Source organism: Pygocentrus nattereri, chromosome 5 (genome assembly GCF_015220715.1).
Source record: "Pygocentrus nattereri isolate fPygNat1 chromosome 5, fPygNat1.pri, whole genome shotgun sequence".
In the NCBI taxonomy this organism is placed as follows: domain Eukaryota; kingdom Metazoa; phylum Chordata; class Actinopteri; order Characiformes; family Serrasalmidae; genus Pygocentrus; species Pygocentrus nattereri.
In genome coordinates, this window is record NC_051215.1 from 3,121,879 (window position 1) to 3,149,746 (window position 27,868).

Here is a 27,868-nt window from a genome sequence, read left to right on the forward strand (position 1 = left end):
ATTTATAGTTACTGACTCTTTTTACTCAAACCTCAGAAAAACGTAAGACACCCTGTAGTTACGGCGCCGTTTTCATTTGACGTAGACACACAGCAAATCAGCTCACTTGCTAGCAACCAGCTTCCCTCATTCTCACCACAACATCGTTACGCACAGCTACAACGTGAATCACTAACTGCATCAAAAACGAGGACTACTACGTCGTCCCAGCGTTCCAGTCGCCTGTGTCATATGGAGGCAAGTGTGTAGCGAGGCCGCGGCGTTACCCTGCAGGTCGGAGATGGTCTCGGAGCGCTGCGTGTGTTCGCGCGTCTCTGTGTCCAGTGCGGCCTGCAGACCGATGTAATCTTTCTCCAGAGCCAGCTTGCTGCTCTCCAGCAGACAGCACTTATCCTGCAGCTCCCTCACATGCGTCTCCAGCTGCTGCAGCTGTTTACTGGAGTCGGTTTGCGCCTTCCGCAGCCGCGTCGCAGCGTCTGACTCGGCGCGCAACAGAGTATTTGCTTCGTCCAGCTGCAGAGACAAACAGCACGTTTGACCACACTTGCTAAAACCCAGAGTTTATTCATAACTGTTTGATTCAGGCTTTTAAACAAAATCATTTACTTAAAAACGCACTGCAACTAGGGCCGCCACGATTGTTCCATAAAAACAATGAACAAATTTCGGCTCTCACTGAAACACCTTAGTGGTTAGTTTGTGATCTGAATGATAAACAGGGCATCCACTGATCATTATACAGCTGTGCTCAGTGGCCTGAATACACCCTCCACAAGGGGAAGCTACTATTATTATTATTATTATTATCTACCACATAGTTTTTGAGAGCATCAGTCAAGGAGAAGAAACCCACACCAGCAGGAGCTAAATGCATGCATGCTTGTAGTTAAACATTTGGCATATACAAAGTGAAATCAAATGTCTGTTGTTGCTAATTGTGTGGATGTGAAGTAAAGGATTTTGTGTAACTAGTTTCAGGCTGAACAGCTCAGGAAATGATAAAACCGCAGTGTACAAAGTAAAGAATGAGACTTGAATATATGACACAGGCTTTAAACGCTTCAAACATCTGTGTTTAAGTAGAGCCGGCCTAATCAGCATTAAGCCACATGTGGGAAGCAAATGCCATTGCTAGCTTGGTGCTAACATTACACTGAAATTCCCATATAGGTGGAAACCATTACTGCAGTGGTGGAACTCCGACTAAGTACAAAGTGAAGGTTCCTGCGATAAACAAACTCAAAACAACAGCGATTAATCCAGCGTCGTAATAATCTGCGATTCAGCTCAGAATCACCCATCAGAATAAAACCACTGGAAACCTGCTTTTTTAGGGAGACCAATTTATTGCTCTCACATAAAATTCCGCATAAAACATTTAGGACAAGATACACTTTGATCTGCTCACATGCTTATTGTGTATTAGTTACATGCGACTTCCTTTTCATTTCAGGGTCTTTCACCGCGGGGTATATGATCATGCAAGAAGGAAGTGGGGAACGTGTGCGCGGCTGCTACAGGTACACGCAGGTGTGCACATACCTGTCTCTGCAGGTGGATGTTTTTCTCGTTGGAAATGTGAGAATTCTGGTTCCTCTTCTTCATCTCCTCCAGCTGGTCCCTCAGACCGTTCACTGTAAAGCAAAACACAGCGTGAGGATCCGAACTGTGTACGAGCGACAGCGAGGCAGACGGAGTGTGAGCCGTTACCTTCGTTTTCGAGGCAGCGTTTGCGATCTGCTTCACTCTCAGCCTTTCTGTGGCTCTCCACACTCTTGTGCTGCAGCAGAGCTTTCTCTCTCTCCAGCTGCCTCAGAGAAGACTCCAAAACCTTCCTACTGTTAATCTACACAAAACACAGTTTACACATCGGGTCAAACATCATATATTGGCAACCTACACTCACCGGCCACTTTATTAGGTACACCTTGCTAGTAAAAGGCTGGACCCCCTTTTGCCTTCAGAACTGATTTAATTCTTCGTGCCACACTTTCAACAAGGTGTTGGAAACGTTCCTCAGAGATTCTGGTTGGTTATTTGAGTTCCTGCTGCCTTTCTATCATCTGGAACCAGTCTGCCCGTTCTCCTCTGACCTCTCACATCAACAAGGCATTTTTGTCCACACGACTGACCGCTCACTGGATATTTCCAGCCAGGCAGCCGGGGATTGTATATTTAATAATAATATGTCCCACTTGTGTTATATGTGTAAATACCTGTATATATCATATATAGCTGCTGTTGTAACAAAACCTCGCATCCCCATTTGGTCATTTTTCAGTTTTTGACATAATCTGAAATTGCCTGCTGCTCTTTACATTGTGTGTAAATTTTATGACAAATGGACCAAAAGAAGGCCAGCAGTTCTTTTGATAGTTGGTTGAGTAACTAAGGGGGTGTTTACTTAAACACAGTGTCAGTTAATGTTGGATAACTAATGAATAATTTCTAATCTTAAGACTACATTTTACGTTTAGTCAGGTTGCCTTCGTCTTACACTACATGCACAAAAATAGAAGAAATTAAGAGGGGGCAGATACTTTTACACAGTACTACATTTTATATACATAATGATATGTCTCATATAGGTCTATATATATATATATATATATATATATATATATATATATATATAAAAATATATAATTGTTATTGTTTATTATATAATAACAATAATATGTCTTGTATGCATATAAATATATATATAAATATATATATATATATATATATATATATATATATATATATATATATATATATATATATATATATACACACACACCTCACTACTGTCAGACTAAAACCTCATATCTCCAAAAAACTTTACAGGAGAAGGAAAAAACCTACTGTACTTTTAATGTAAGTCAATGGAACCAGAATTATTTATAAGTCATTTTAAGTGATTTCTTTTAGTCCATTCATCATGACATTTACATACAATGCAAAGGACAACAGCTCTTTTCAGATTATGTCAAAAACTGAAAAACATAAAAAATTGAGATATGAGGTTTTCCTCTGACAGCAGCTATATTATATATATATATATATATATATATATATATATATATATATACATACATACATACATACACACACACACACACACACACACACACACACACATATATATACATATATACACACACACATAATAGTAATAATGTCTCGTTCTTTTGATAATGTATTTAGGGCTGTCTGTATATTTATTATTTCACCTCTTCTTCGAGCTCTTTGGTGATTTTGTCCAGTCGTCCACTGGTTGTCCTGTACTTGTGCTCCAGCTCATCTTTGGCCTGCATCTCGTTATTGAGCTGCTCCTCCAGGCAGTGAAGCTTCTTCTGGATCTGCAGCAAATGAGCATTAGCACAGCATCAGCGGCTCACTGTCACAGAATTAGCTCCGATTCTCTGCAGCACTACAGCAATTCCCTAACCCAACATCACACCTTGTCAGGCAATTATGCATGCATGTGTAATTAATTCAATGAGCCACAAGTTTGCCTCTTCAGTTTTGCACAGGAGCTACGATGCGAATGTAGCAACTAATTAACAGAAGCTTCTGTACACCAGTTAGCACAATGCTAAACCATCACACACTGTGTGGAGTTGTCCAGTAACCTCTAATAGACGTGCTTATGGTTTCCAACTTACTATATACTTACTTATAAACATGCACTGAAATGCATTAGCATAGCTTCAAACAGTGAAGCCTAAATTTTGTCTGCAACACAAGAGCACGGTATTCCGCACACTTCGGTATTCCGCACACTTGCAAATTTTCCTGTCTATGTAATAAAAACCACTTTTTGGCATTTGTCAATGATACATCTGAGACATCATCATATATCCTTTTTTCCAATCTGAAACAATGGATTATCAGCATGAAACACAGTGTGTTTAGTACTGAGCTGTTAATCTGAGTTTACACCGTCAGCTCAGCGACCTCAGCAGACTTGCAGCTGCGCAGCTTCAAACTACCGCCTCACTGTACTCGGCTCTTTTCCACGGTGGCCTCAATCATTACACATATTGTTCAGAATAATTCAATTTTATAATCAGTTAATGTCTATTTTTATGCAATTAGATTTCATAAAACTTCAAATAAATGAAGGGAAAACACTACGGAAAACCGCTGCTTCTGCGGAAGCTGGTGTGCGGAATACTGACGGCGCAAACCGATGACACAGGTGATGTTTTCTTCTTATTTCTTTAAAAGTATTGGTCCAAATGTGAAAAGTGCATATTGGTTGCAAGGCAGATCCAACCAATCATTGAATCGCACATGACTCTGCAATAACTACTGAAAGGCAAAAAGTGCCCGGAATACAGTACGGAATACAGTATGGAATACAGTACGGAATACAGCGCTCTTTCATTACTTCTGTGTCAACACCAAACACATTTTTGCTGACCAACTACGGGGAAAATGGTGTATAGAGGTCATTCTCTCATCTCTATCTAGAGGTCAGTCAGAACAACAATGATAATCATCAACAACGAGCAAGGCAGCACAAGCGGCGTTCCTCAGGAAGGAAGCGGAAGACGTGTATACTCACTGCAACACTGTCCTGCAAGACAAAAGACAAGAAAAACAAAGGAAATGGTTAGAATACTTGGCAGGATTACTAACAAACACTAGCCCATCATGCCCACGTCATATCTTTTCTACATTAACTTGCTCCTCAGAAAGCGCAGGGAACCAAATTCACTTGTAATTTCATGCGAATTATTTTTGGCATCTAAGCTCATTAAACCAAGCGGAGGAACTGTGTGGAAAGTTCACTGTTCACGTGAGTCTGTAAGTCAGCCTGTATATAAGTGCACGTGAGTCTGTAAGTCAGCCTGTATATGAGTGCCGTGAGTCTGTATGTCAGCCTGTATATGAGTGCACGTGAGTCTGTAAGTCAGCCTGTATATGAGTGCACGTGAGTCTGTATGTCAGCCTGTATATGAGTGCCGTGAGTCTGTAAGTCAGCCTGTATATGAGTGCACGTGAGTCTGTAAGTCAGCCTGTATATGAGTGCCGTGAGTCTGTATGTCAGCCTGTATATGAGTGCACGTGAGTCTGTATGTCAGCCTGTATATGAGTGCACGTGAGTCTGTATGTCAGCCTGTATATGAGTGCACGTGAGTCTGTATGTCAGCCTGTATATGAGTGCCGTGAGTCTGTATGTCAGCCTGTATATGAGTGCACGTGAGTCTGTATGTCAGCCTGTATATGAGTGCACGTGAGTCTGTATGTCAGCCTGTATATGAGTGCCGTGAGTCTGTAAGTCAGCCTGTATATGAGTGCCGTGAGTCTGTATGTCAGCCTGTATATGAGTGCCGTGAGTCTGTATGTCAGCCTGTATATGAGTGCACGTGAGTCTGTATGTCAGCCTGTATGAGTGCACGTGAGTCTGTATGTCAGCCTGTATGAGTGCACGTGAGTCTGTAAGTCAGCCTGTATATGAGTGCACGTGAGTCTGTATGTCAGCCTGTATATGAGTGCCGTGAGTCTGTATGTCAGCCTGTATATGAGTGCACGTGAGTCTGTATGTCAGCCTGTATGAGTGCACGTGAGTCTGTATGTCAGCCTGTATGAGTGCACGTGAGTCTGTATGTCAGCCTGTATGAGTGCACGTGAGTCTGTATGTCAGCCTGTATATGAGTGCACGTGAGTCTGTATGTCAGCCTGTATATGAGTGCCGTGAGTCTGTATGTCAGCCTGTATATGAGTGCACGTGAGTCTGTATGTCAGCCTGTATATGAGTGCACGTGAGTCTGTATGTCAGCCCGTATATGAGTGCACGTGAGTCTGTATGTCAGCCCGTATATGAGTGCACGTGAGTCTGTAAGTCAGCCCGTATATGAGTGCACGTGAGTCTGTATGTCAGCCCGTATATGAGTGCACGTGAGTCTGTATGTCAGCCCGTATATGAGTGCACGTGAGTCTGTAAGTCAGCCCGTATATGAGTGCACGTGAGTCTGTAAGTCAGCCCGTATATGAGTGCACGTGAGTCTGTAAGTCAGCCCGTATATGAGTGCACGTGAGTCTGTAAGTCAGCCCGTATATGAGTGCACGTGAGTCTGTAAGTCAGCCCGTATATGAGTGCACGTGAGTCTGTAAGTCAGCCCGTATATGAGTGCCGTGAGTCTGTATGTCAGCCTGTATATGAGTGCACGTGAGTCTGTAAGTCAGCCTGTATATGAGTGCACGTGAGTCTGTAAGTCAGCCTGTATATGAGTGCACGTGAGTCTGTAAGTCAGCCTGTATATGAGTGCACGTGAGTCTGTAAGTCAGCCTGTAAATGAGTGCACGTGAGTCTGTAAGTCAGCCTGTATATGAGTGCACGTGAGTCTGTAAGTCAGCCTGTATATGAGTGCACGTGAGTCTGTAAGTCAGCCTGTATATGAGTGCACGTGAGTCTGTAAGTCAGCCTGTATATGAGTGCACGTGAGTCTGTAAGTCAGCCTGTATATGAGTGCACGTGAGTCTGTAAGTCAGCCTGTATATGAGTGCACGTGAGTCTGTAAGTCAGCCTGTATATGAGTGCACGTGAGTCTGTAAGTCAGCCTGTATATGAGTGCACGTGAGTCTGTAAGTCAGCCTGTATATGAGTGCACGTGAGTCTGTAAGTCAGCCTGTATATGAGTGCACGTGAGTCTGTATGTCAGCCTGTATATGAGTGCACGTGAACAGTGTCTCACCTCTCCCTTTGTAGGATGTTCTGCTGAACTGTTGGAGGCGCTCAACAACCTACAGAAGAGCAGGACTGACATTAGTGATGCTAGAAATACGATAAAGAGTTCACAACACAAGCAGTGTGACACACAGCAGGTAAATACAGCAATACAGGCAGATATTTTATCATGATATATTTTACCAATTTTTTCAGATTTTTTAAGATGCATCTCTAGGCCTCCTCCCATCACACAATGCTACCAGGTGTAGAGGGGAAGGGTAGCATCTTGCTCAATATGCTTGGACGAGAACACTAATTGTGAGCTGACAGTTAGTGTAATGTAGAAAAGCATTTCACAATACATGGAAAACCCATGAAATATGGAAACGAGTGTATATAGATATAAATCTATAGTCTTCACTACTAAAAGCACATTATGGAACAGTATGACAATCATTTCATCGAAAATACCTCAAGCGTGCACACCAAAATAAAAATAAAAATAAAAAAAAGAAATAAAATTAAACCAAAAGGTTCTGATAGCGATCAGTATCGTTTCATCTTCTTCTTACTGGTCTTCTTTGAAGTAGGTGAAGCCGACGAAGGGGAGCTGGTTCCCCACGAAAGCTTTAGGCGTGGGAAATGTCTCCACGTCTCCTTTGTCCTCTTCGATCTCGTCGAAATTGCTAGTGTCGATATCGCTGATCAACTCTGGCACCACCGGAGCTGCCGCTGCAGCGAGACGGAGAAAAGCGCTCAATATTAATACACTGTACACTGTGAACACTGCAAACTGTCAATGCGCAGATTCATAATTCGGCGCTGTGGTTTGTTACTCACTGTCTCTGATCGTGTCAAAGGTCCACTGGTCATTTCTGAAGAAAGGGTGACGCTTAATCTCCTCCACACCATTACGGCCCAAGCGAACCTCCCTAAAGCGCAAGCACAGGCAGTCACATGCAAACGCTTGACCACCTGCTCAAACTATGTTTTGTTGATTTTCTGAGTGTGACGCAATTAAATATGGCATTTTACTGCAAACTGTCCTGCGCAAGTTCTATTCATATAAGTTTAACGTTTGTTTGTTTTAGAAAATCTAAATACGACTGTATTAACTTTCTGGCATAACTACACACAGGAACACGGCGCTGAAACAGGTTATTCATGAGAACCAGAGACCAGGAGAAGTCACAGGAACCGAGACGAAACAATCGTCCGTTAGTTATGGAATTCTAGCTTGTCTGCTGGACAGATGAGAGAAGCTGACCTGTCTGTCAGGAAAGCGCAGATAATGCCTTTGGCCTCCTTAGAGATCTCCACATCATCAGGGAAGTTCAGAGAGTTCTTGTGATCCATAATTTTACTGTAGGTCCCCACCAGTGAGTCCGCGTAGAATGGAGTATCACCTGTTCCAAAAAAAAAAAAAAGTGTTTAATATAATGTCTGTAAATGCAGTCTTACATGTGCCTTAAAGGCATATACGTGTGTGTGATATATATATATATATATATATATATATATATATATATATATATATATATATATATCATAAAAAATTAATATACCAAAATAAACGGCCCAAAAAATTCTGGTTCCATTGACTTGCATTAAAATTAAAGTATGTTTTATCCTTCTCCTGTAAAGTTGTGATTTTGGAGATACGAGGTTTTGCTCCGACTGCAGCGATATGCACCATACAACTGCAAATGTATCACAGATATAAGTTCACAGACTTCCAGTTGCTGATCAAGCACGAATTAAGACGTGATGTCACACACAGGCACATCCCATCACTCACCCACTAGCATCTCGAAGATGAACACTCCTACAGACCACCAGTCGCACTCTCGGCCGTAGTAGCCGTCTCCTCCCTGGGACTTCAGCACCTCGGGCGAGATGTAGTCTGGCGTTCCCACCGCCGTGTCGCAGTGCACCATACCCGTCTGCAATGACACAGCACTCGTCACCACTTCACTGCCTCCCAGTCAACTTTAACTACGTCACATTCGATACCCAACGTCATGAGACGCTTCAGCCAAACAGGCGAACGTAGCTAAGAGCAAAAGGCATCTAACACAGGTGTGAACGCCAAACAATCTGTGTGTGTGTGTGTGTGTGTGTGTGTGTGTGTGTGTGTGTGTGTGTGAGTTCGTCCCAAACACTCGGTTTTCACTACTTGATAGCCACATCAGCCTCGTAGCCAATGTAGCCTTCACATATCTCTATAGTGTAAAGATATTTTAGCTTTTCTATTTATAACGTTTATACTGTTCACTCTTCATCCCAAGGGTGACAAATTAGCACCTCATTGGCAAAATATCTTTACAGTGTAAATATCTTAGCTTTTATTTATTTATAAATAAATGTTGTTTATTTTTGTGAAGGACAGAGTTTAGATTTTTAAACTCTAAAAAGAGGACAAAAAACAAATGCATGGAAAATGTAGGATATGGGCCCTTTAAGCTGTAAGCTCCACTCTATAAAGCCGGCCTTAGGTTTCTTTCTGAACTACAGTTAATTTAGAGGCCCATGTCTGATTCACCTGCTCTGAAGTGAGTCATTCCTATGTTGTGATGATGTATCTGTGCACTAGGTGGCAGTATTACACAGACAGAGCCAATACACAACCCCCCCCTGAGAAAAACACGTTATTCTCACCACAGTGCCCCTTCACTAATCTTCTCCTACAGCCATTTACATCAGCCGAGCAGGTTCGTTTATGCTCATCATCTAAGCTGCTTATTCTCCTGGATCTCGGGGGGAGCTGGAGCCTATCCCAGCGTTCACTGGGTAGAAGGCAGGAAACACCCTGGACAGGCCGCCCGTCCATCCCAGTTCTTTTATACTACTTTAGTGTATATTAATTAGGGCTGAACTTGGGGAAAACTTCGAACTGCGATTTTCCCGACTAATATCCCGGCTGCGATTAAAATTGCGATGTTTTATAAACTGAGACTCAGACCTGATTTATTTTGGCCAAGAAGACCAGAATATCCACTTTTTTTTGGCTTGAGGCTTGACCCCTGAACATACTGTGTCAAACTGCCAGTAAGCTGTGGTTGTGATGTCACAACACGTGGAGCTTTGGTTGCCTCTGATTGGTCTAAATTATCTTTAGGCATCTCACAAACTCTTATTAAGTTCAGTTTCTCCTCTTAAAAAAATGCTTAAAAACAACATTTCTGCTGACGTACACACACACAAAAGATGGTTCTTCAAGGGTTCTTTAATGAAGATAATGGTTTTACATAGAACCATAAACATTCAATGACTTACTTGCTTGCTTAAAAAGTTCTTTGCGTGGTGAAATTGTTCTTCAGATTGATAGAGAATGGTAAGGTTCTAAGGTTCTAAAGTTCTACACAGCACCTTTTTTGAAGAAAGGTTCTCTAGAGCACCAAAACTGAAACTGATCTCATCCAACATCAGTTACTGGATTTTGTAACCCATTTTAATCAGTATGGATACCAGAGGTGCCCCAGTACTGAGGCACCTCTGGTCAGTAGTCAGTTTAGTCCGGTTCATCTAATCCAGCTCCGGACTGGACGAGAACATCTGGATTGGGCCACTGTGGCTTATTCACGCCTGCAGCCTTCTGGCCAATAAGGTCGCTCAAGGTCAGCCACAGCTAAACTCACTGACCCGACGGCCGACTTGCTCAGCACTGATACAGAAAAAACAAGAGTGGAAAGAATAATCCGGAAGCATTTGGTGATGCGTGCACGCTATTTAGGGTACATGTTCAGGAATGTGGCCTTTGGAAGAGCTGGGAATAATCTTCCTACAGGACGTTTTCAGCACACGGGGAATTTTAATAACTACCACATCAAGCAGAGAGCAAACAAATACCAGCGCTTTGGTGTGAAACGCTCTGTTGTAGAGAAACTGACCGAGTCAGAACTGCTCACAGTGGTGGTGATAGGAACCAGACGTCCCCCTCTAAAAGCTCCTCACAGAGAGTTCCTACATGAAGTGGTTATGAATTCACGGCCTGACGACTGAGGCAGTTTCACAACAGTGTAGAGAAGGTTTTGTATCAACACTTCTGACTCGGCAAGTTTCTCTAGAGCGGAGCGTTTCACACCAAACCACCCCGAATGACTCCGTCTACGTCTTAATCCCCGGATTACAAAGAAATTTTGAAAAATACGTGGAGTTCCCCTTTAAGTTCAAAGCCTGTGGAAGTCATACTTTCTGAAAATAGGACGAAGGAGACATCTTTCAGACTTTTTATGGTTGCATTAATTATACAAATGGGTGCAAATCCCCCTGCCTACATCAAGTTTATTTATTCTTCCGCTGGGCCACAGAATTGGGCTAAAAAAGGTCTGTGCTCTCCCCACTGTGCCAGTCATGAGCATCTCTCTGATTGGAACACAGCCCCCGTGGAGCAGCTGCAGCAGATTTGGGTCACTGAGCTCCTTTCTTCATTGGGGTTCTAATGACGAGTGGACAGTCGAATCATTAAGAAAGCTGACAACTTGATGCATCGTTTACACCAACGCTCATGCGACTCACTACTTACACAGACCAAAGGGCAATTCCACCAGTTTTTCAGATTTCTGCATAATGAAACGGTTTAGATGTGAACAGGGCGGTTCTGAGTCGTCTGGTGTGAAACTCTCTGTTCTAGAGAAACTTACAGAGTCCGAATTGTTCACAGTGGTGGTGATAGGAACCAGACATCCACCTCTAAAAGCTCCTCACAGACAGCTATGAAATGAATTGGTGATAAATTCACTGAGTATTGTTTTATGACAGTTATGAGAAGGTTTTGGCCTAAAATATCATTTTTAAAGCCATGTGTAGTGGAGAGGTACACGCAGGGCGTTGAGATGCAAAATATTCGCCAAAGAAATTTTTTTTCAGATTAAGCTCAGAAGACTCGTTTAGGTTCTCTGGTGGTTCTGGATGGTAAATAAAATGCCTATATTATGTTGTAGTCATGGCGACCCCTGGTTGCTATCACAACACTAAAGTTTACCCATTTCACATCACCACTGAATAACTTCACGTCTGAATAATTAAATTATAAAAATCTGAAATTAGCTCTACAGGAAGCGCAGGGGTCAAAATGGAAAAAATTGGCAGTCAACAAATTTGAGCAATGACAGTGGCAAAGTGGAAAGAACTGCAGGGACAGTGGTTTGATCAGTGGTTTAACAGGACAAAAAGGAAAACAGTCTTACCGAGTCCATTTTCATGCAGGTGCCGAAGTCGGCGAGTTTGAGGTGGCCGTTGCGGTCCAGCAGCATGTTGTCTGGTTTGACGTCGCGGTGGATGAAGCCCATGGAGTGGATGGCGTCCAGAGCCATGACCACTTCGGCCGTGTAGAACTTTGCCCACTTCTCTGGAACATCATATGTACTGGTCAGGTTTACCAGGTCTCCACCCGGCATGTACTCCATCACCATGTACAGATAACGGTCATCCTGGAAGGCACAGCACAGCTAGAGAGAGAGAGCGAGAGAGAGGTGGTTTTGTGTATCAGTAAAGCCACAGGAGTAATAATAAATTAAGTTATCCTTTATATATATATATATATATATATATACACACACACACATACACACACAGTTAGAGATACATACATTTACGCATCATCTGCATAACTATGAAGATTTATGCCATGCTTCCTAAAAATCTGACCCAGTGGCAGGATATACAAAGAAAACTGAAGTGAACCTTGTACAGAGCCTTGTGGTACACCACAGAGAATATCATGCTTATCTTAGATATGTACACCCATGTTTACAGAATACTGTCTTCCAGCTAAATATGTAGAGAACCAGTTCCATTAAGACCAAGACCAAGTTCTTCAGCTAATGTAGAAGTACTGTATGATCTATAGTATCAAATGCAGCAGTTAAATCCAGAAGCATAAGTACAACTTGTGCAACAAAAAATTCTACATGTTAAAGATGTTTTTTCCTTCTGCAATTCTGGAGAGTTCAGATTTTGCTCCTACAGCGTCCATATACAGCGCTCTGTACCTGTAAATACTGGACTTGAGGAGAACTTTGGAAATTATTAAACTATCACACACAGAACAAACACAATGCACTGTTTATTTGTATTTATTCTGGAGTTGATGCTTTGTTTAACAAATAATTGCTCATTGTCTAGATACACAGCTTCAAGCATCATTCTCTCTAACCCCCGGCACTTTGGCACAGTGCTGTACATGATCTTTATGGTTCTTATGTTTGACCCCCACGTCCTCACACGGCATTAAAACAAACACGTCTCACCTGCACGACCCAGGGGCTGTCGGCAAACGCCATGATGTCCCGCTCCTCCCAGAAGAAAGCCGAGTCCGAACGCTTGATCATCTCAAACTTACTCAGCAGCTTCATGGCATAAACCTTCTGAGAGGCTTTATGTCTCACCTAAAACACAAGCACACCTTGAAGATTATGCTTGTGTAAACAATAATATACAATTACAGATGCCTACTGTATATTAATACACACACACACACACACACACACACACACACACACACACATCCCTCACCAACTGTACTTCTCCAAACGCTCCTCTGCCGATCACCTTCACTCTGTCAAAATCCTCCTGCTTCATCTGCAGCTCCCGAATGTGAGACATGACTTTCTCATCTACACAAAGACAAGACATCAGCGCATTCAGGTATGATGGGATCACAACACTGTGGAGAACATTTTACAGCAGGAGAGCGGAGAGTAAGAACATAAACCTGCATGTTCATCGTAAAACCACCCGAAAAACTACAGAAAACAACTATTCACAAGCGTAAATCTAAGGGTTTGGCCACTTCCCAATCAAAAGTGCATCATACATGGTGATTTTGTATTCATCTAGCTTATTACTTAAGCAGTAGAACACGAGAGGGAGTGTGTTATAACATACAACATTACAACATACCAAAACAAACAAACACACACACAAACATGACCGTCATGAGGTCAACATGTGTCCTGCTGCAGTTGCAGAGCCTGCGGACAGTGCAGCCGTCGCTCTGACAGAACTACAGAAATGTATTACTCAATACTTGCTTCTGAGAACTTCTGAGTTCACAGAGCTCTCTGACTGGCCGCGTTTGACTCACCGCCCAAGTGTTGAGTCATCCTCCCGCTGTCCTAGCGCACCACCACACAACACACTGCACTATGGTCGCCATGGCAACGGGAGGAAATTAGAATGCAACGACAGGACGGAAGGAGATAATTTGTCATACGCTGAAAGAGGAGGCGGGTGGAGACGGACACATCCAGCAGCATCGCTGCCACTGAAAATCAAACAGTTCGGACGCGCCGAGGGTCATTCAGAAACCCCCAGAGCTCGTCAGTCATTAAAGTAATAGTTTAGCTAGAAATCAAACATAGCTTTCCCCCGAAGACCCCCGATCAGCCAAAACCTCTGTAGTTTCGGACTGGAGCTACGAGGCTAATGTAGCAATTAATAAAAGTTTATACTTCACCAACTAGCAGCTGCAAACTACATCATATACAATGGACAATATTTACACCGATCAGGCGTAACATTCTGACCACCTGCCTGTTTCTACGCTCACTGTCCATCTTATCATCTCCACTTACTGAGAATAGTCCACCAACCAAAAACATCCAGCCAACAGCGTCCTGTGACCACTGATGAAGGACTAGAGGATGACCAACGCAAGCTGTGCAACAGCAGATGAGCTGTCGTCTCTGACTTTACATCTACAAGGTGGACCAATGAGGTAGGAGTGTCTAATAGAGTGGACAGTGAGTGGACAGTGTTTAAAATCTCCAGCAGCACTGCTGTGTCTGATCCACTCACACCAGCACAACACACTAACACACCACCACGTCAGTGTTACTGCAGTGCTGAGAATGATCCACCACCAAGATAGTATCTGCTCTGAGAGGGTCCATGGGGGTCCGTTCTTTCGCTCCCTAATCTGTTACAGTGTAAGGGACCGTCTCAAACAGTATATAAACACACACACACACACACACACACACACACACACACACACACACACACACACACGGTAATGAATGGAAATATATCGGCAGTGTATTTGTATATTGCATTGCAGCTCAAGCGTGGTGATGATATCGTACTGTGGGTCTCTGCTGATTCTCACCCCCTCAGCATTCACGCAGAATCACCTGCCTAATTTGTATCTTAGTTCCTTGAAAATTCCCAGAATTTTTCACGAATGACCAAAGCCTATGACGGTGCAAACTCGATCCAGTCATAACTATAAACACGTTAATACTCACATCTGTTCAAGAAGGTTTCTATGTTCTTGTTTTTGCGTAAGGCCGGAAAATCCAGATCCAGAACCAGGGCATTCATGGCGTCCTGAAAGAGAGGATAAAGCACAGAACTTACTCAAACTGTTCACTCAGTGGTTGGAGGTCCTGGTGAAAGACCAGCAGCTTCGTAATCTAATATCTAAACCCCATGTGTCAAACACAGAGTCAGGCCTGGCACACAACCCTATCCAGCCCACAAACACATTTTAATTAGGCCGTTTCACAGTGCCCTGCACTACAGTCCCCAGCATGCACTGCAACGTAATGTGCGCTCCGACCTTCCTACCCCAACAACAATCTATGAGACAGTAGTTACACCTCAATTCTACACAATTCCACACCAGTTGCATCACCAAGAACACTAACTTCAGTTCGGCCAATATAAGCGCTGAACATCAGCTCAGCAGCTCAGCGGCCGAGCCCATGTGTTACTGAACTTGCAGCAGAAGAGGGCAGGTGTCCAGGTCAAGCAGATAATTAGCTCCTGGGGATGTTCACATTTTAAATATTTCAAGTATTCATGTAATGTTTGAAGGTCTACTACAAGTGCCTGTATTTTACTGTTCTGCGCATTTTGAATAACCAGTGGTCAGTTTGGCTCATAGCCAAAATTAATGTAAAATGAAATTACAGATTACTACAGATTTGTTGAGATTTTTAATATGGCCCTTCAAGCGGTCGAGTGTGACATCCGTGATGTAAGTGATCCTTTAATCAAAAGGTCAACAGAAAAGCTGATACTAGTGACTGGCTGATCGGGGCAGTCGTGAGATGGGGGTTGGGGAACCAGTCTTGTGACCGGAAGGTCGCCGGTTCGATCCCTTGAGCAGACAGTGCGTGACTGAAGTGCCCTTGAGCAAGACACCTAACTCCTCCTGGGGTGCTATGGATAGGGCTGCCCACCACTCTGGGCATGTATGTGGGTGTTTCACAGCAGGGTTAAATGCAGAGGTGTAATTCCTTTGTGTGCAAACAGAGCTGGCAAATGTTTCTGTAGTCTGGTGTAGCCTAGTCTAGTCTAGTGCAGTCTAGTCTAGTGCAGTGCAATCTAGTGCAGTGCAGTCTAGTGCAGTGCAGTCTAGTGCAGTGCAGTCTAGTGCAGTGCAGTCTAGTCTAGTGCAGTCTAGTCTAGTGTAGTGTAGTCTAGTGTAGTCTAGTGCAGTGTAGTCTAGTGCAGTCTAGTGCAGTCCCTCGCACAACCGCTCTAATGGAAAGGCATGAAATATAATGCACACAGGACATTACTGCCATTACACACGCCAAATCATCCAAAAAAAAAAAAAATTATTAATCTCAGAGCTGAACAGAAACAGAACAGAAAAATGATCCACACTGCTCTCTTTGAAGTGCAACCAACATGTCTTTAAAAAGCCGGAGACTTTCGGAATGACTGAGCCGATTGATTGTGCTGCATTCACAGCTGGATCACTGTCTGTAGTTACTGTTTATCTCCTGCTTAACGGTGTGCTCGGCTCATTTTACGCTCAAAACAAGCCGTGATCACACGCCATCAATCTTTAAATCCATCTCACGGTCCTCCGCGCATTTATCCCCGGAACGCTGACAGCATCACTGCTAATGCAACATTCGACTCTATACTAGACCTTCCCAATCATACAAGTTTAGCTGATAATTAACTGCTACTTTAATGACGGAGTAACAATTTCAGCGGCTCTAAAAGGAAAAACTGAACATCTGAAATTTACTTTGAAAGTGAGGAGCCACGAGAATCTGGAATCAGTGTCTTCCTGAGGGAATGAACTAAAGGAAACGCACTCAAAACAAATAACCAAAATGAGCCCATTTCTCCAGCACTGTGTGTGTGGGTGTGTGTCCGTCCAGGGTGGTCAGACTGTGACGGAGGGGCTGCAGTGTTTTTCCTCTTTCTCCATCTCTCTCTCACTCCCTATACATGCACACACAATATATGCACACACAATATACACACACACACACACACACACACACACTATACATGATATCTACAATATGTTCTTTTCATACAGGAGTGCTGAGTAACATTACCGCCACTGAGAGCTGACTGGTTGGCGTGACTGCCACTGAGAGCTGACTGGTTGGCGTGACTGCCACTGAGAGCTGACTGGTTGGCGTGACTGCCACTGAGAGCTGATTGGTTGGCGTGACTGCCACTGAGAGCTGATTGGTTGGCGTGACTGCCACTGAGAGCTGACTGGTTGGCGTGACTGCCACTGAGAGCTGACTGGTTGGCGTGACTGCCACTGAGAGCTGACTGGTTGGCGTGACTGCCACTGAGAGCTGACTGGTTGGCGTGACTGCCACTGAGAGCTGACTGGTTGGCGTGACTGCCACTGAGAGCTGATTGGTTGGCGTGACTGCCACTGAGAGCTGATTGGTTGGCGTGACTGCCACTGAGAGCTGATTGGTTGGCGTGACTGCCACTGAGAGCTGATTGGTTAGCGTTACTGCCACTGAGAGCTGATTGGTTGGCGTTACTGCCATTGAGAGCTGATTGGTTGGCGTTACTGCCATTGAGAGCTGATTGGTTGGCGTTACTGCCACTGAGAGTTGATTGGTTAGCATTATGTATAAATACAGAAGTATCAAGACAATCTTTCACAAAGCTCCACAGGAATCTATTAATTTTAGACTTTCTCTAGAGGCGCCGTCTGCGTGTCAGACCAGCCCAGAAGACTTTACTGAGTGGTTGTTCTCCTCACTGCACACTCCACTCTGTTTCTCTGGGTATTAAAATGACGTTAACACAACACAAATATGAATCTCTCGGTTTTAAAACTGCGTCTATTTAAAACACTATTCAAGACACACCGCGCACACACACACACACACAGGAAATGACACATTCCACGCAAGACTCCAGAGATGTAGCACAGTGTTGTGCAGCTCAGTGATGACATCATTTCCTCTTTAACTGTCCTTTCTCCAAGTGAGTACACAAACACACACACAGCCGTGGAACTTAAAGGGGAGTTTAAGTTTTAAGATTCTTTCAAACTTTCTGCATAATTCAGCTGTAGTGATAGGAACCAGGGGTCGCCATGACTACAGCACAAATATAGACATTTTATTTACCGTCCAGAACCACCAGAGAACCTACATGAGTCTGCTGAGCTTATACGGAGTCTTGATGATGGAAAATAGTGGAATAGCTGAAAAGATGAGCTTTATTTAGGGACTATTTTGCCTCACAGCGCCCTGCATGTACCTCTCCAACATATTTTAAACCAAAATCTTCTCACATCTATGGTAAAACAGCGTCTTAGATCAGGCAGTGAATTCATAATCACTTCATATAGGAACTTTCTGTGAGGAGCTTTTAGAGGTGGACGTCTGGTTCCTATCACCACCACTGTGAACAGTCCTGACTTGGTGTGTTTCCCTAGAGCAGAGCGTTTCACACCAAATCACTTTGAAAGACTGTTTACATCTTAACTGTTTAAATATGAAGAAACTGTGAATAATTGGGATTCCCTTTCAACGTTCACGGTCATAAATAGTGTCTACCACAGAACACTTACATATCGCTGCTGTCGGAAGAAAAGCTAGTACCTCAATTTTCTGTCTTTTTCAGTTTTTGGCATAATTTGAAAATGTCTGTTGTTCTTTGTATTGCGTGTAAATTTCATGAAGGATGGACCAAAAGAAATAACCCAAAATTACTTGGAAAGACGTCTGGTTCCATTGACTTACATTAAAAGTAAAGTATGTTTTTTCCTTCTCCTGTAAAGTTACCATTTTGGAGATGCGAGGCTTTCTTCCGACAACAGCGATATACACACGCTCTATAACAGGGGTGCTCAATCCTGGTCCTGTGGATCTACCACCCTGAAGAGTTTAGCACCAACCCTAATCAAACACACCTCCAGGTAACCAAGGCCTTCAGGGGCATCTGACTATATGACCTGTGCACGTTGGGTCTGAACTTTCCAGGATGGTAGATCTCCAGGACCAGGATTGAGCACCTCTATAACGTCCAAAAGTTTGTAGACACAGGCTTCTCAAGCGTTTCTTCTGAAATGAAGGGTATTGATAAGTAAGTGCTGCAGTAACAGCCTCTACTCTTCTGGGAAGACTACTGGGTACGCTTTGAAACTTCACACAAACGAAACACTTTAATTAATAAAAAAAGCAAGAAATATTTCGTTTTCTAGATATACGCACTTCAGAAATACAGTAAAACATAGAACAAATCATCATCAGGAAAAAAATCATCATCAGAGAAACATCACATACAAAAAACCCACGGCAGTCCACCATTAATAAAGCGCTCCAGCTACAGGCTCAAAACACAACAATCCACTACAGCTATAAAAGGCAGAACCCCAACAAGACACTTTTTATTGGATTCCACATTTAAAAATAGCTGCTGGGAGAGAACAGGGGAGAGAGAGAGAGAGAGAGAGAGAGAGAGAGAGAGAGAGAGAGAGAGAGAGAGAGAGAGAGAGAGAGAGAGACAGAGACACACAGAGAGACACACAGAGAGAGAGAGAGAGAGAGAGAGAGAGAGAGAGAGAGAGAGAGAGAGAGAGAGAGAGAGAGAGAGACACACACACACAGAGAGAGAGACACACACACACAGAGAGAGAGACACACACACACAGAGAGAGAGACACACACACACACACACACACACACACACACAGAGAGAGAGACACACACACACACACACACACACACATACACACAGAGAGAGAGACACACACACACACACACACACACACAGAGAGAGAGACACACACACAGAGAGAGAGAGAGAGAGAGAGAGAGAGAGAGAGAGAGAGAGAGAGAGAGACACAGAGAGAGAGAGAGACACAGGGGGAGAGCGAGAAAGAGACACACACACAGAGAGAGAGAGAGAGAGAGAGAGAGAGAGAGAGAGAGAGAGAGAGAGAGAGAGAGAGAGAGAGAGAGAAATAGCCAATACAGCCCGGGCACAGAGACCCAAATACCAGGGGCTGCAGCCCAAAAGTTTTAAGAATTTCGTCCTTAAAACTAGAAAAACCCTCTTCTGATGCTGCGTCTTGAAGGTGGGAGGACACTTGAGGGCAGGATGTTTGAAATGTCTCTTTCATTGCTAGCTGGCCAATTCAGCAGAAAGGGAAAAGCCAACACCACTGCTAAAAACTCAAATATTCTGATCATATTTATTAGCCTCTACATCAGCGGTGGGGCAGGGACTCCCAGTGGTTTTCTGATTTATTTGCATGCTGGGTATCGCAGTGCATGAACACTGATGGACACAAAAATGATGCAAAATCGTGAATTCAGACAAAACGATGAGGCTACAGAATATTATCACATGAAAAATAACACCAATTGCTGGTTTTAGGCCAGAATTTAAAGCTTTGGAGCTTTTTTAAATGAGCTGGCTGACTGGAAAAGCCCTGCCGTGTGAAAAAACCCCTCAGAGCAAATTAATAAATGGCCATAAAAACTATAAGCAACCTCCTGGAGCTTTCTCAGCGAGTGTGTTAATAATAATTATCTGCAGAAAATCAGATTGTGTCAGGAATCCGATCAGTGCGATTACACACACTTGGGTAATGAGATCATGGGGAAACCCAAGTAATTGGATTTCTGCTTTACATCCAGCCAAACTCACCTATACCTGAGAATAATGAGGAACCCGAAAGAAATCAGAGTAAGAGTTCACATGCGCCAAGAAACCTGATCACTGAGCTAAAATCCAGCCTCTTTATCAGATTTCCTAATCCGATGTCCAGACCATACTCCAATGTGAGAAATCAGAGTGTGCTGTTTACATGACCACTTAACTAATCAGGTAACTGCACAAATCCTGAGTGCTCAGTCACCGTGGGCACTAAACATGATATCTGCGCAAAATAATCCGATATCTGCATGAAATCAGATCGTCGGTAAACAAATGAACACGTTTACATGCACTTGAGTAATCAGATCACGGTGATTACTCCCCGAGTCTACGAGAGTCGGACTTCGGCTCTGCAATCAGCCAATAAACTCACAGAATATGCCGTGATGTAAATGTGCTGTAAAACCCAAACTTCATTCTGCAGCTTTTATTTAAAACATTGAGCCACTTTAGCTGAAAACATGAACATGCATCACCTAGAAGACGAAGAATATTTAAATCCTTTATTTCATCAAGCATGTAGGCGGTATCAGCATCGCTCTAACGGCCTTTTACTGCATTTCCTGGGTGCTGTGTTAGACGCTGCCTGCTAATCGTTATCTGAAAAATCGCAAAGAAATCAGAGTAAGAGTTTAAATGCACTGAGAAATCTGATTACTGAGCTCAAATCCAGCCTCTTATCCGGGTTTCTTGATCAGATTTCTGGACCTCACTCCGCTCTAAGAGTGGGCTGCTTACATGACCATTGAAACGATCAGATAACAGCAGGAATCCGATTGATCTAATCGAATGATCTAATCATTAAGTGCATGTAAATGCACTCAGCGACAGTCCTGTCGAGAACCCATGCTGTAACGAGTGCCGCGCCTCCGAGCAGCGCGACCCCTTCACCCCGCCAGTTGGCATGGCAACGTTCCTTATCCGAGTCCCGTAATGTTGTTATCTAATGGAGCTGCCAGAGAGAGCGAACAGAGATGCAGCTTTAGGGCGGATTAAAAAACAGACACAAGCTTAAATAGGCACTTCTGAGTTAGCGCGGCTGAGTTCATGTGAAAACTGCCAAAAAGATCCAAAATATCTCCGGCCGAACTCCCCTGTGGTGAAGCGGAGGGTAAATCATGTAAAAGCCACTGCGTCAGACGAGAGTGAGACGATTTCAATAAGAGTGCAACTTGTTTACAGGTTTGATAGTCAACTGTTGAATTTTAAAACGTGTTAAATTAACAGGTTTTCTAGATCCGTTTTTCCTCTAAATGCTGCTTTTTCTCTTTTTTTAAAGGGCATTTATGATGGAAAACTGGGTTTCCCTCACTCCCCAATCCAAACAGTCTATATATGGACCAGCCTAATGAATTGGTTCAAATTGCGCTCCCACAGTATTAATAAATAAATAAATAAATAAATAAATAACATTTAAATAAACTAAATTAAAAAGAAGAAGAAAAAAAAAACGTGAAGTATTCAGACACTAGATATCTACAAGGACTAAGTTAGGATAGGTTTAAACCCAAGGCGTTAACAGAGATTATAATAAGCTAAACAGATCACAGCTGTCGGAAGAAAACCTCGTATCTCTAACATGGTAACTTCACAGGAGGAGGAAAAAACCTACTTTACTTTTAATGTAAATCAATGGAACCAGGATTTTTCTGGAGTCATTTTGGGCCGTTTTCTTTAGTGCATTCGTCATGAAATCTATCAAATTATGTCAAAAGCTGAAAATCAACAAAAACGTAGGATTTCTTCTGACAGCAGTGATATACAAAGTCATCATTTATAGGGTACGTTCTATTGGGACGAGTCCAAACCCTAAATTTACACTTGTGTAATTTTTTGTGTCTTTCATTTTTGTTTCTTTCTTTAAAGTGAAATTAAAAGTGAAGAAGATTTGTCACGAGTTTAAAAAAAAAAAAAAACAATTCCACAATTGCTGCCCTGCGTCACCGCCGAAGAGTTTCAGAGCTCACATATACAGGGTGATTCACTCGAAAGAGGCCCGGGATATTCTGTAGTAACTCCCATTAGGATGAAGCAACCTGAACCAAATAATACGCTACATCAATTGATGCAACCCAAAGTGCATCGTGCAAAATGTGCCACGGACGTTTTTAATCATCAGTTCGGTTTCCTCCGGGTTCTCCGGTTTCCCCCCCACAGTCCAAAGACATGCAGTCAGGCCAACTGGACATGCTAAACTGTCCCTGGGTGTGAGTGAATGTGTATGTCTGTCTGTCTGCCCTGCGCTGGACTGGCAACCTGTCCAGGGTGTTTCCTGCCTTCCGCCTGATGACCGCTGGGATAGGCTCCAGCCCCATGTGTTCCGTGTGTGTGGAACCGAGCCTGTAACTGCAGCGGGAGGCACCGTGGACTTGCTACCGCTTAAAGCACTAACAGAACAGGTCTGATTTCGGCTTTCTGTCACCCCAACACCGATCAGTTGACTTTGCTTTTGCTGTTAGAGGTTTTTATCATCTATACTTGTGACAGCAGAGCAGTTCATCGAACTGAACCTGCACTGTGGTGTTTGGATCTCTTTAGCTATGCTAGGAGAGAAGAGCCATCTATCATTAGCCAGCTTAGTTAGGAGACTCCAGCGTCAGACACCAGACGAGGGGTTAATTTCAGCTTTCTGTTCCTGTCTGCCCTGCGATGGACTGGCGACCTGTCCAGGGTGTGTCCTGCCTTCCGCCTGATGACCGCTGGGATAGGCTCCAGTTCCTGTAACATCGGCCACTCGACTTCGCTTCCTCAGTTATGAGTCATTACCACCTAAGTGTGTGTGTCAGTAAAGCTTTTTGCTGGTCAGAATCGAATCTGTTTTATGGTGAGCGGTGCTGGCAGCATGCTAGCTATGCTAACGCTAACCAGCTACTCTCTTCTATCTGGTTAGGCAGCGGGTCACGGACAGACTTTATCCTGAGTAGAACCTTCTAAATGACCCGGGGTGGACCATTTTTACTTGCTGAAGTGCTGAAGGCTGTGTGTTCGTTTTACAATGTACAAATCAAACGAACCACAAAACTACTTAACGAACTGAACCGAGACCACCTCTCGAAGTGTTCGGTTCGTTTTACGTGGTCACATAAGCACAGTCCACTTTAGACACTGAAACTGCCCAAGAGGGTGGAGCCTTATTTTAGCCACATACAGCATGCAATCGCTCTTTGAGTGTAATTACACATTTCCACCAGAGAGGTCTCCAAAATGGAACGTTCAGTCATTTGTTTGAATAAAATAAGCATAATTAAGGCATAGGGTCACTCAAAGCAATAGGATTTTAGTCTAACCTGCAAGTCTGTTAAATTAAAAGTCCCAAAAGTGTTACAAGTCTGACTTTGACCCAGTTCAGCAGAATCATCAATACAGAAACTAAGCCCAGTCTGAATTCACTGTTTTTGTGATGTCATACCCGTGCCTATTCCGCCTACAGCAGCTTAGCCCTGCCCATTCACACTGATGTTAAAAGTACCTTTTCAGTCTGGACGGCTTTTTGAAGTAAGGGCAGTAACGGGGCAGCCAATCAGCTCTGATTTATTCCCATCATTCCTAAATCCACAAAGACGGTCCGGGAATGAAGTGATAACCACAAGCACACCTGCTAAGAATGCTGGGAAGTGAGGGTATTTGGTTATGGAATCAAGCAATAAAACAAAAAAAGAGATAAAAATAAAAGGGCAGCATGTGGAAATCGAAAATATAAACAGTGGGTGGACGGAGAGATGGACAGATGGATGGACAACAAGCGAGGTAGTAATGCCAAAGCACTTCACCTCCACACTGCATTCACTCAGCAAAGCACACCTATAAACACAGAGAGTCACACAATTACACAATGTGCTACAGTGAACGGCACTCAGACTGACACGGTGTAATTAGCACGGAGGCGTCTCACAGCCATCGCCTCCCTCTTTCACGCCGCTTAACGCTGTGTTACGCACCGCTGTGCGCTGGAATCTGGACGTTTAGCGCTTTCACTTCCTTTACTGTTCATTTAGTACCACTCTGTGGAAATACAGCACACTGGGGTGAAAAGGAGCTTTCAACATATGCGGTAAAACAGGGGCAGTCGAGGGCTGGAGGTTAGGGAACTGTAACTGGAAGGTCGCTGGTTCGATCCCCAGTGCCGACAGTCCATGACTGAGGTGTCCTTGAGGAAGACACCTAACCCCCAATTGCTCCCCGGGCGCCGTGGATAGGGCTGCCCACCGCTCTGGGCAAATGTGCTCACTGCCCCCTAGTGCGTGTGTATTCACTAGTGTGTATGTGGTGTGTCACTTCACGGATGGGTTAAATGCGGAGGTGGAATTTCCCCGTGGGACTAAAAAAGTATCACTTAACTTAAATCAAACGTAATTAAGGTACTGGGGGAGCACAAAAAACAGTCTGGGTAACTAAACAAACCTAACCATCCAATCGATCAGCTCCAAATCTGACAATCCTCTAAACACTCACCGATGAAGCACTTCTACGGTTCTCCAGCGTGGACTACTTACATTTCTAGTTTACATCAATGATTCACGCACTACAAACACCGTAATGTTAATGTCAAACATACAGCATGTAATTGCTCATTGAGTGCAGTTACACATTTCCACCAGAGAGGTCTCCAAATCCCCAAAACCTACATAGTGCAGCTTTAAAGTGTAACAGAATATTATACACACTTAATGATGGTTCTTTAAGGGTTCTTTAGTAAAGAAAATGGCTCTATGTAGAACCATGTACAGTCAAAGAACTCTCTGCATGATTAAAGGGGTTCTTCTATTGTTACAAACTTGACATCACAATAGAAGAACCCTTTTTCGAAAAAGGTTCGCTACAGAACCATCTTCAGCACATTGTCCATCAATCTGAAGAACACTTTCACGAGGCAAAGAACCCTTTGATCATGCAAGGGGTTCCCGTCAACCACTTTACTCAAGAACTCTTGAAGAACCATCATTTTTAAGGGTGTAGAGAAGGAAAGTGTTCCGCTCGCCACTAATTTGCTTTCAAACAGCAGGTTTATAATGAATTAGATGTGATGCACTTTATAACAGAGCATGCCGAGCGATTTGTTGATACGATGTTCTAAATGATTATTTGACAATAAAAGACAGAAATACAGCTTCACTATCACACGTAGATACAGCACCTTCCCCACTGCGGGACTAATAAAGGATTATCTTAACCTTTATAATTGAGATCCTGCTGGTGTGGCTCTTTTCTATTTCAAGGACGCACACAGAATGGATGATTGAGTGCCCCCTTGTGGAGAATCTTAAGTTTGCTAAACACAGCCTTATAAAAAACTCCCTGAACTTCATTCAAATTGTAAACTTTTATTGTTGAGAAAAAAAAGAAAGAAAAAAAACTACATGCTCAGAAATAAAGCTACGACACGGTCACTGGGGCAGTGCCCCTCGTCACAGGGGTGGTTCCCTCAAGGCTCCATCTCAGTCCCTTTAGTCAGGGAACATAACTGAACCATAATCCAGTGAAATGATGTGTTCTAAGCTGTACTGACTCCACACACCCCGCCTCGCCTCTAAAACATTCGGTTATGAAAATATACAAATATGAACTTTTCACCTGGAGAAACTTATTTAAGGTGGATGAACAGTGTACCTGCATAGAAACTTTATTTCTGACAGTATCAGTGAAGAAAAAAGGGGGAGAAAGTAGAAAAGTGGTATCGCAGCATCTCTAGAGCCGACTGTAAGTATCTGGCTGCATTTAAAGTGCCTTCTGCCTCCCACACAACGCTGCCCAACTCTGTTTCTCCTCACATTAACAAAACTCGCTTTCTAAACACAAAAACACGCGATGGGGAAATTCTGAGCGTGCTCCAGGGGACAGCGGAGTAAAGCGAAGTATTTAATGTGATGATTACCGTGCCATAAAAGCGTCACCAGCACATGCTGCACCAGGCCAGGAGAAACCGCACGGCAGGGCCATTTACACAACATAGTACATCAAAATAGAACAAAAACAGAGGAGCATTTGGGGAATGTTTCTCTCCCCGAGGACGTCACTGATGCCGACCGGTCCCGAACATCACTGGAACGGCTCAGAAACGTTTCCTGGCGGAAAGCGCGGGGAGAACGTCACTCAGAGCTACGTTAGCGCACCGTTGAGCGAACGTTGTAGGAAGGTTTGGCGCTGCCTTTCCATGAGGAGGAGGCTGAGGGGGCGAGAGCGGAGGAACGGGCCAGCAGGCAGCGGCTGCTTTCTGTGTAAAAATGGACAAGGCCACTATCACACCACCTTATAAGGCAGTGTTTCTACTTACTGCTCTCTCTCTCTCTCTCTCTCTCTCTCTCTCTCTCTCTCTCTCTCTCACAAACACACAGAGAGAGAGAGAGAGAGAGAGAGAGAGAGAGAAAGAGAGAGAGGGGTGGGTGGGAATAAGCATTGGAAAAAAGGAGGAAGCAATTATTAGAATTATTTAAGTGGTTTCAGTATCTCTCTCTCCCCACCCCTTTTTCCTCTTTTCTCTGTCTCTTTCCCTTTTTCTCCCCTCTCCCTCTCTTTCTCCTATCCCTTCTCTCTCTCCCATTACTGTCTCTTTCTCTCTGTCCCTTTTCTCACTCTCTATCCCTTCTCTCTCCCATCAGTCTCCCTCTCTCCTATTCTCTCTCCCTTTTGTTGCACTCTCTCCCATCACTGTCTCTCTTCCCTCTCTCCCATTGCTCTGTCTTCCTTTTCTCTCCTTCTCTCCCTCTTCTCTCTCTCATTTTCTCTCCCCTTTCTTGCTCTCTCTTGCTCTTTCCCTCTCTGCCCCTTTTCTGCCTTCCCTCTCTCTTTTTGTTGCTCTCTTTTTCCCTCTCTGCCCCTTTTCTCCCTTCCCTCTCTCTTTCTCTCCCTCCCCTCTCTTGTTTTCTCTCTCCCATCGCTGTCTCCCTTTTCTCTCTCTCTCTCATCCTTCAACAAGTTTTGACTGAGTTCTCTTTGGATTCTCTTTCAACGCACACATAAAAATCCGATTAATCTCCTCGGGGAAGGGGGTCCGAAGCACAACCCAAAAGAAAAGTTCTTCCGCATGTTGCGCGTAATTATTTTAATTTATCACAATAATAATCATACCATCGTATCACCCGCCCACTCAAGATGTCCATTTGGACTCGTCTTATTACAGAGTAATCAGATTTAATGTTTAGCACTGTGTCCACTTCTTGCAGAGTGTTATGGAAAGAAACAGAGACTGTAATGGAGACACAGTGCAGCTTTCACTTATCCATCGATCTAACCATCAATCTGTTCATCTACGCCTCCATCCATCCCGCAGAGCTCCTTTAATGGATTAAAAGGAGAGACAGCCAAAGGCCC

General features: G+C 43.6%; 1 protein-coding gene across 3 annotated transcripts in view; it reads right to left on the bottom strand.

The window, feature by feature from the left end:
* The window catches only part of rock2a (rho-associated, coiled-coil containing protein kinase 2a), a 78,525-nt gene that overhangs the window by 28,484 nt on the left and 22,173 nt on the right, over window positions 1-27,868 (bottom strand). For all 3 annotated transcript variants that reach the window (XM_037538659.1, XM_037538657.1, XM_037538658.1), the window contains exons 2-15: window positions 14,914-14,995; window positions 13,181-13,281; window positions 12,916-13,053; window positions 11,854-12,114; window positions 8,463-8,607; window positions 7,932-8,070; window positions 7,505-7,596; window positions 7,237-7,396; window positions 6,690-6,738; window positions 4,556-4,567; window positions 3,216-3,344; window positions 1,711-1,846; window positions 1,543-1,634; window positions 267-513 (exon numbers count right to left, since the gene is read on the bottom strand). In XM_037538659.1, coding sequence (XP_037394556.1) covers window positions 267-513; window positions 1,543-1,634; window positions 1,711-1,846; window positions 3,216-3,344; window positions 4,556-4,567; window positions 6,690-6,738; window positions 7,237-7,396; window positions 7,505-7,596; window positions 7,932-8,070; window positions 8,463-8,607; window positions 11,854-12,114; window positions 12,916-13,053; window positions 13,181-13,281; window positions 14,914-14,995 — 1,783 coding nt within the window. The remainder of the gene's footprint in view (window positions 1-266; window positions 514-1,542; window positions 1,635-1,710; window positions 1,847-3,215; window positions 3,345-4,555; window positions 4,568-6,689; window positions 6,739-7,236; window positions 7,397-7,504; window positions 7,597-7,931; window positions 8,071-8,462; window positions 8,608-11,853; window positions 12,115-12,915; window positions 13,054-13,180; window positions 13,282-14,913; window positions 14,996-27,868) is intronic.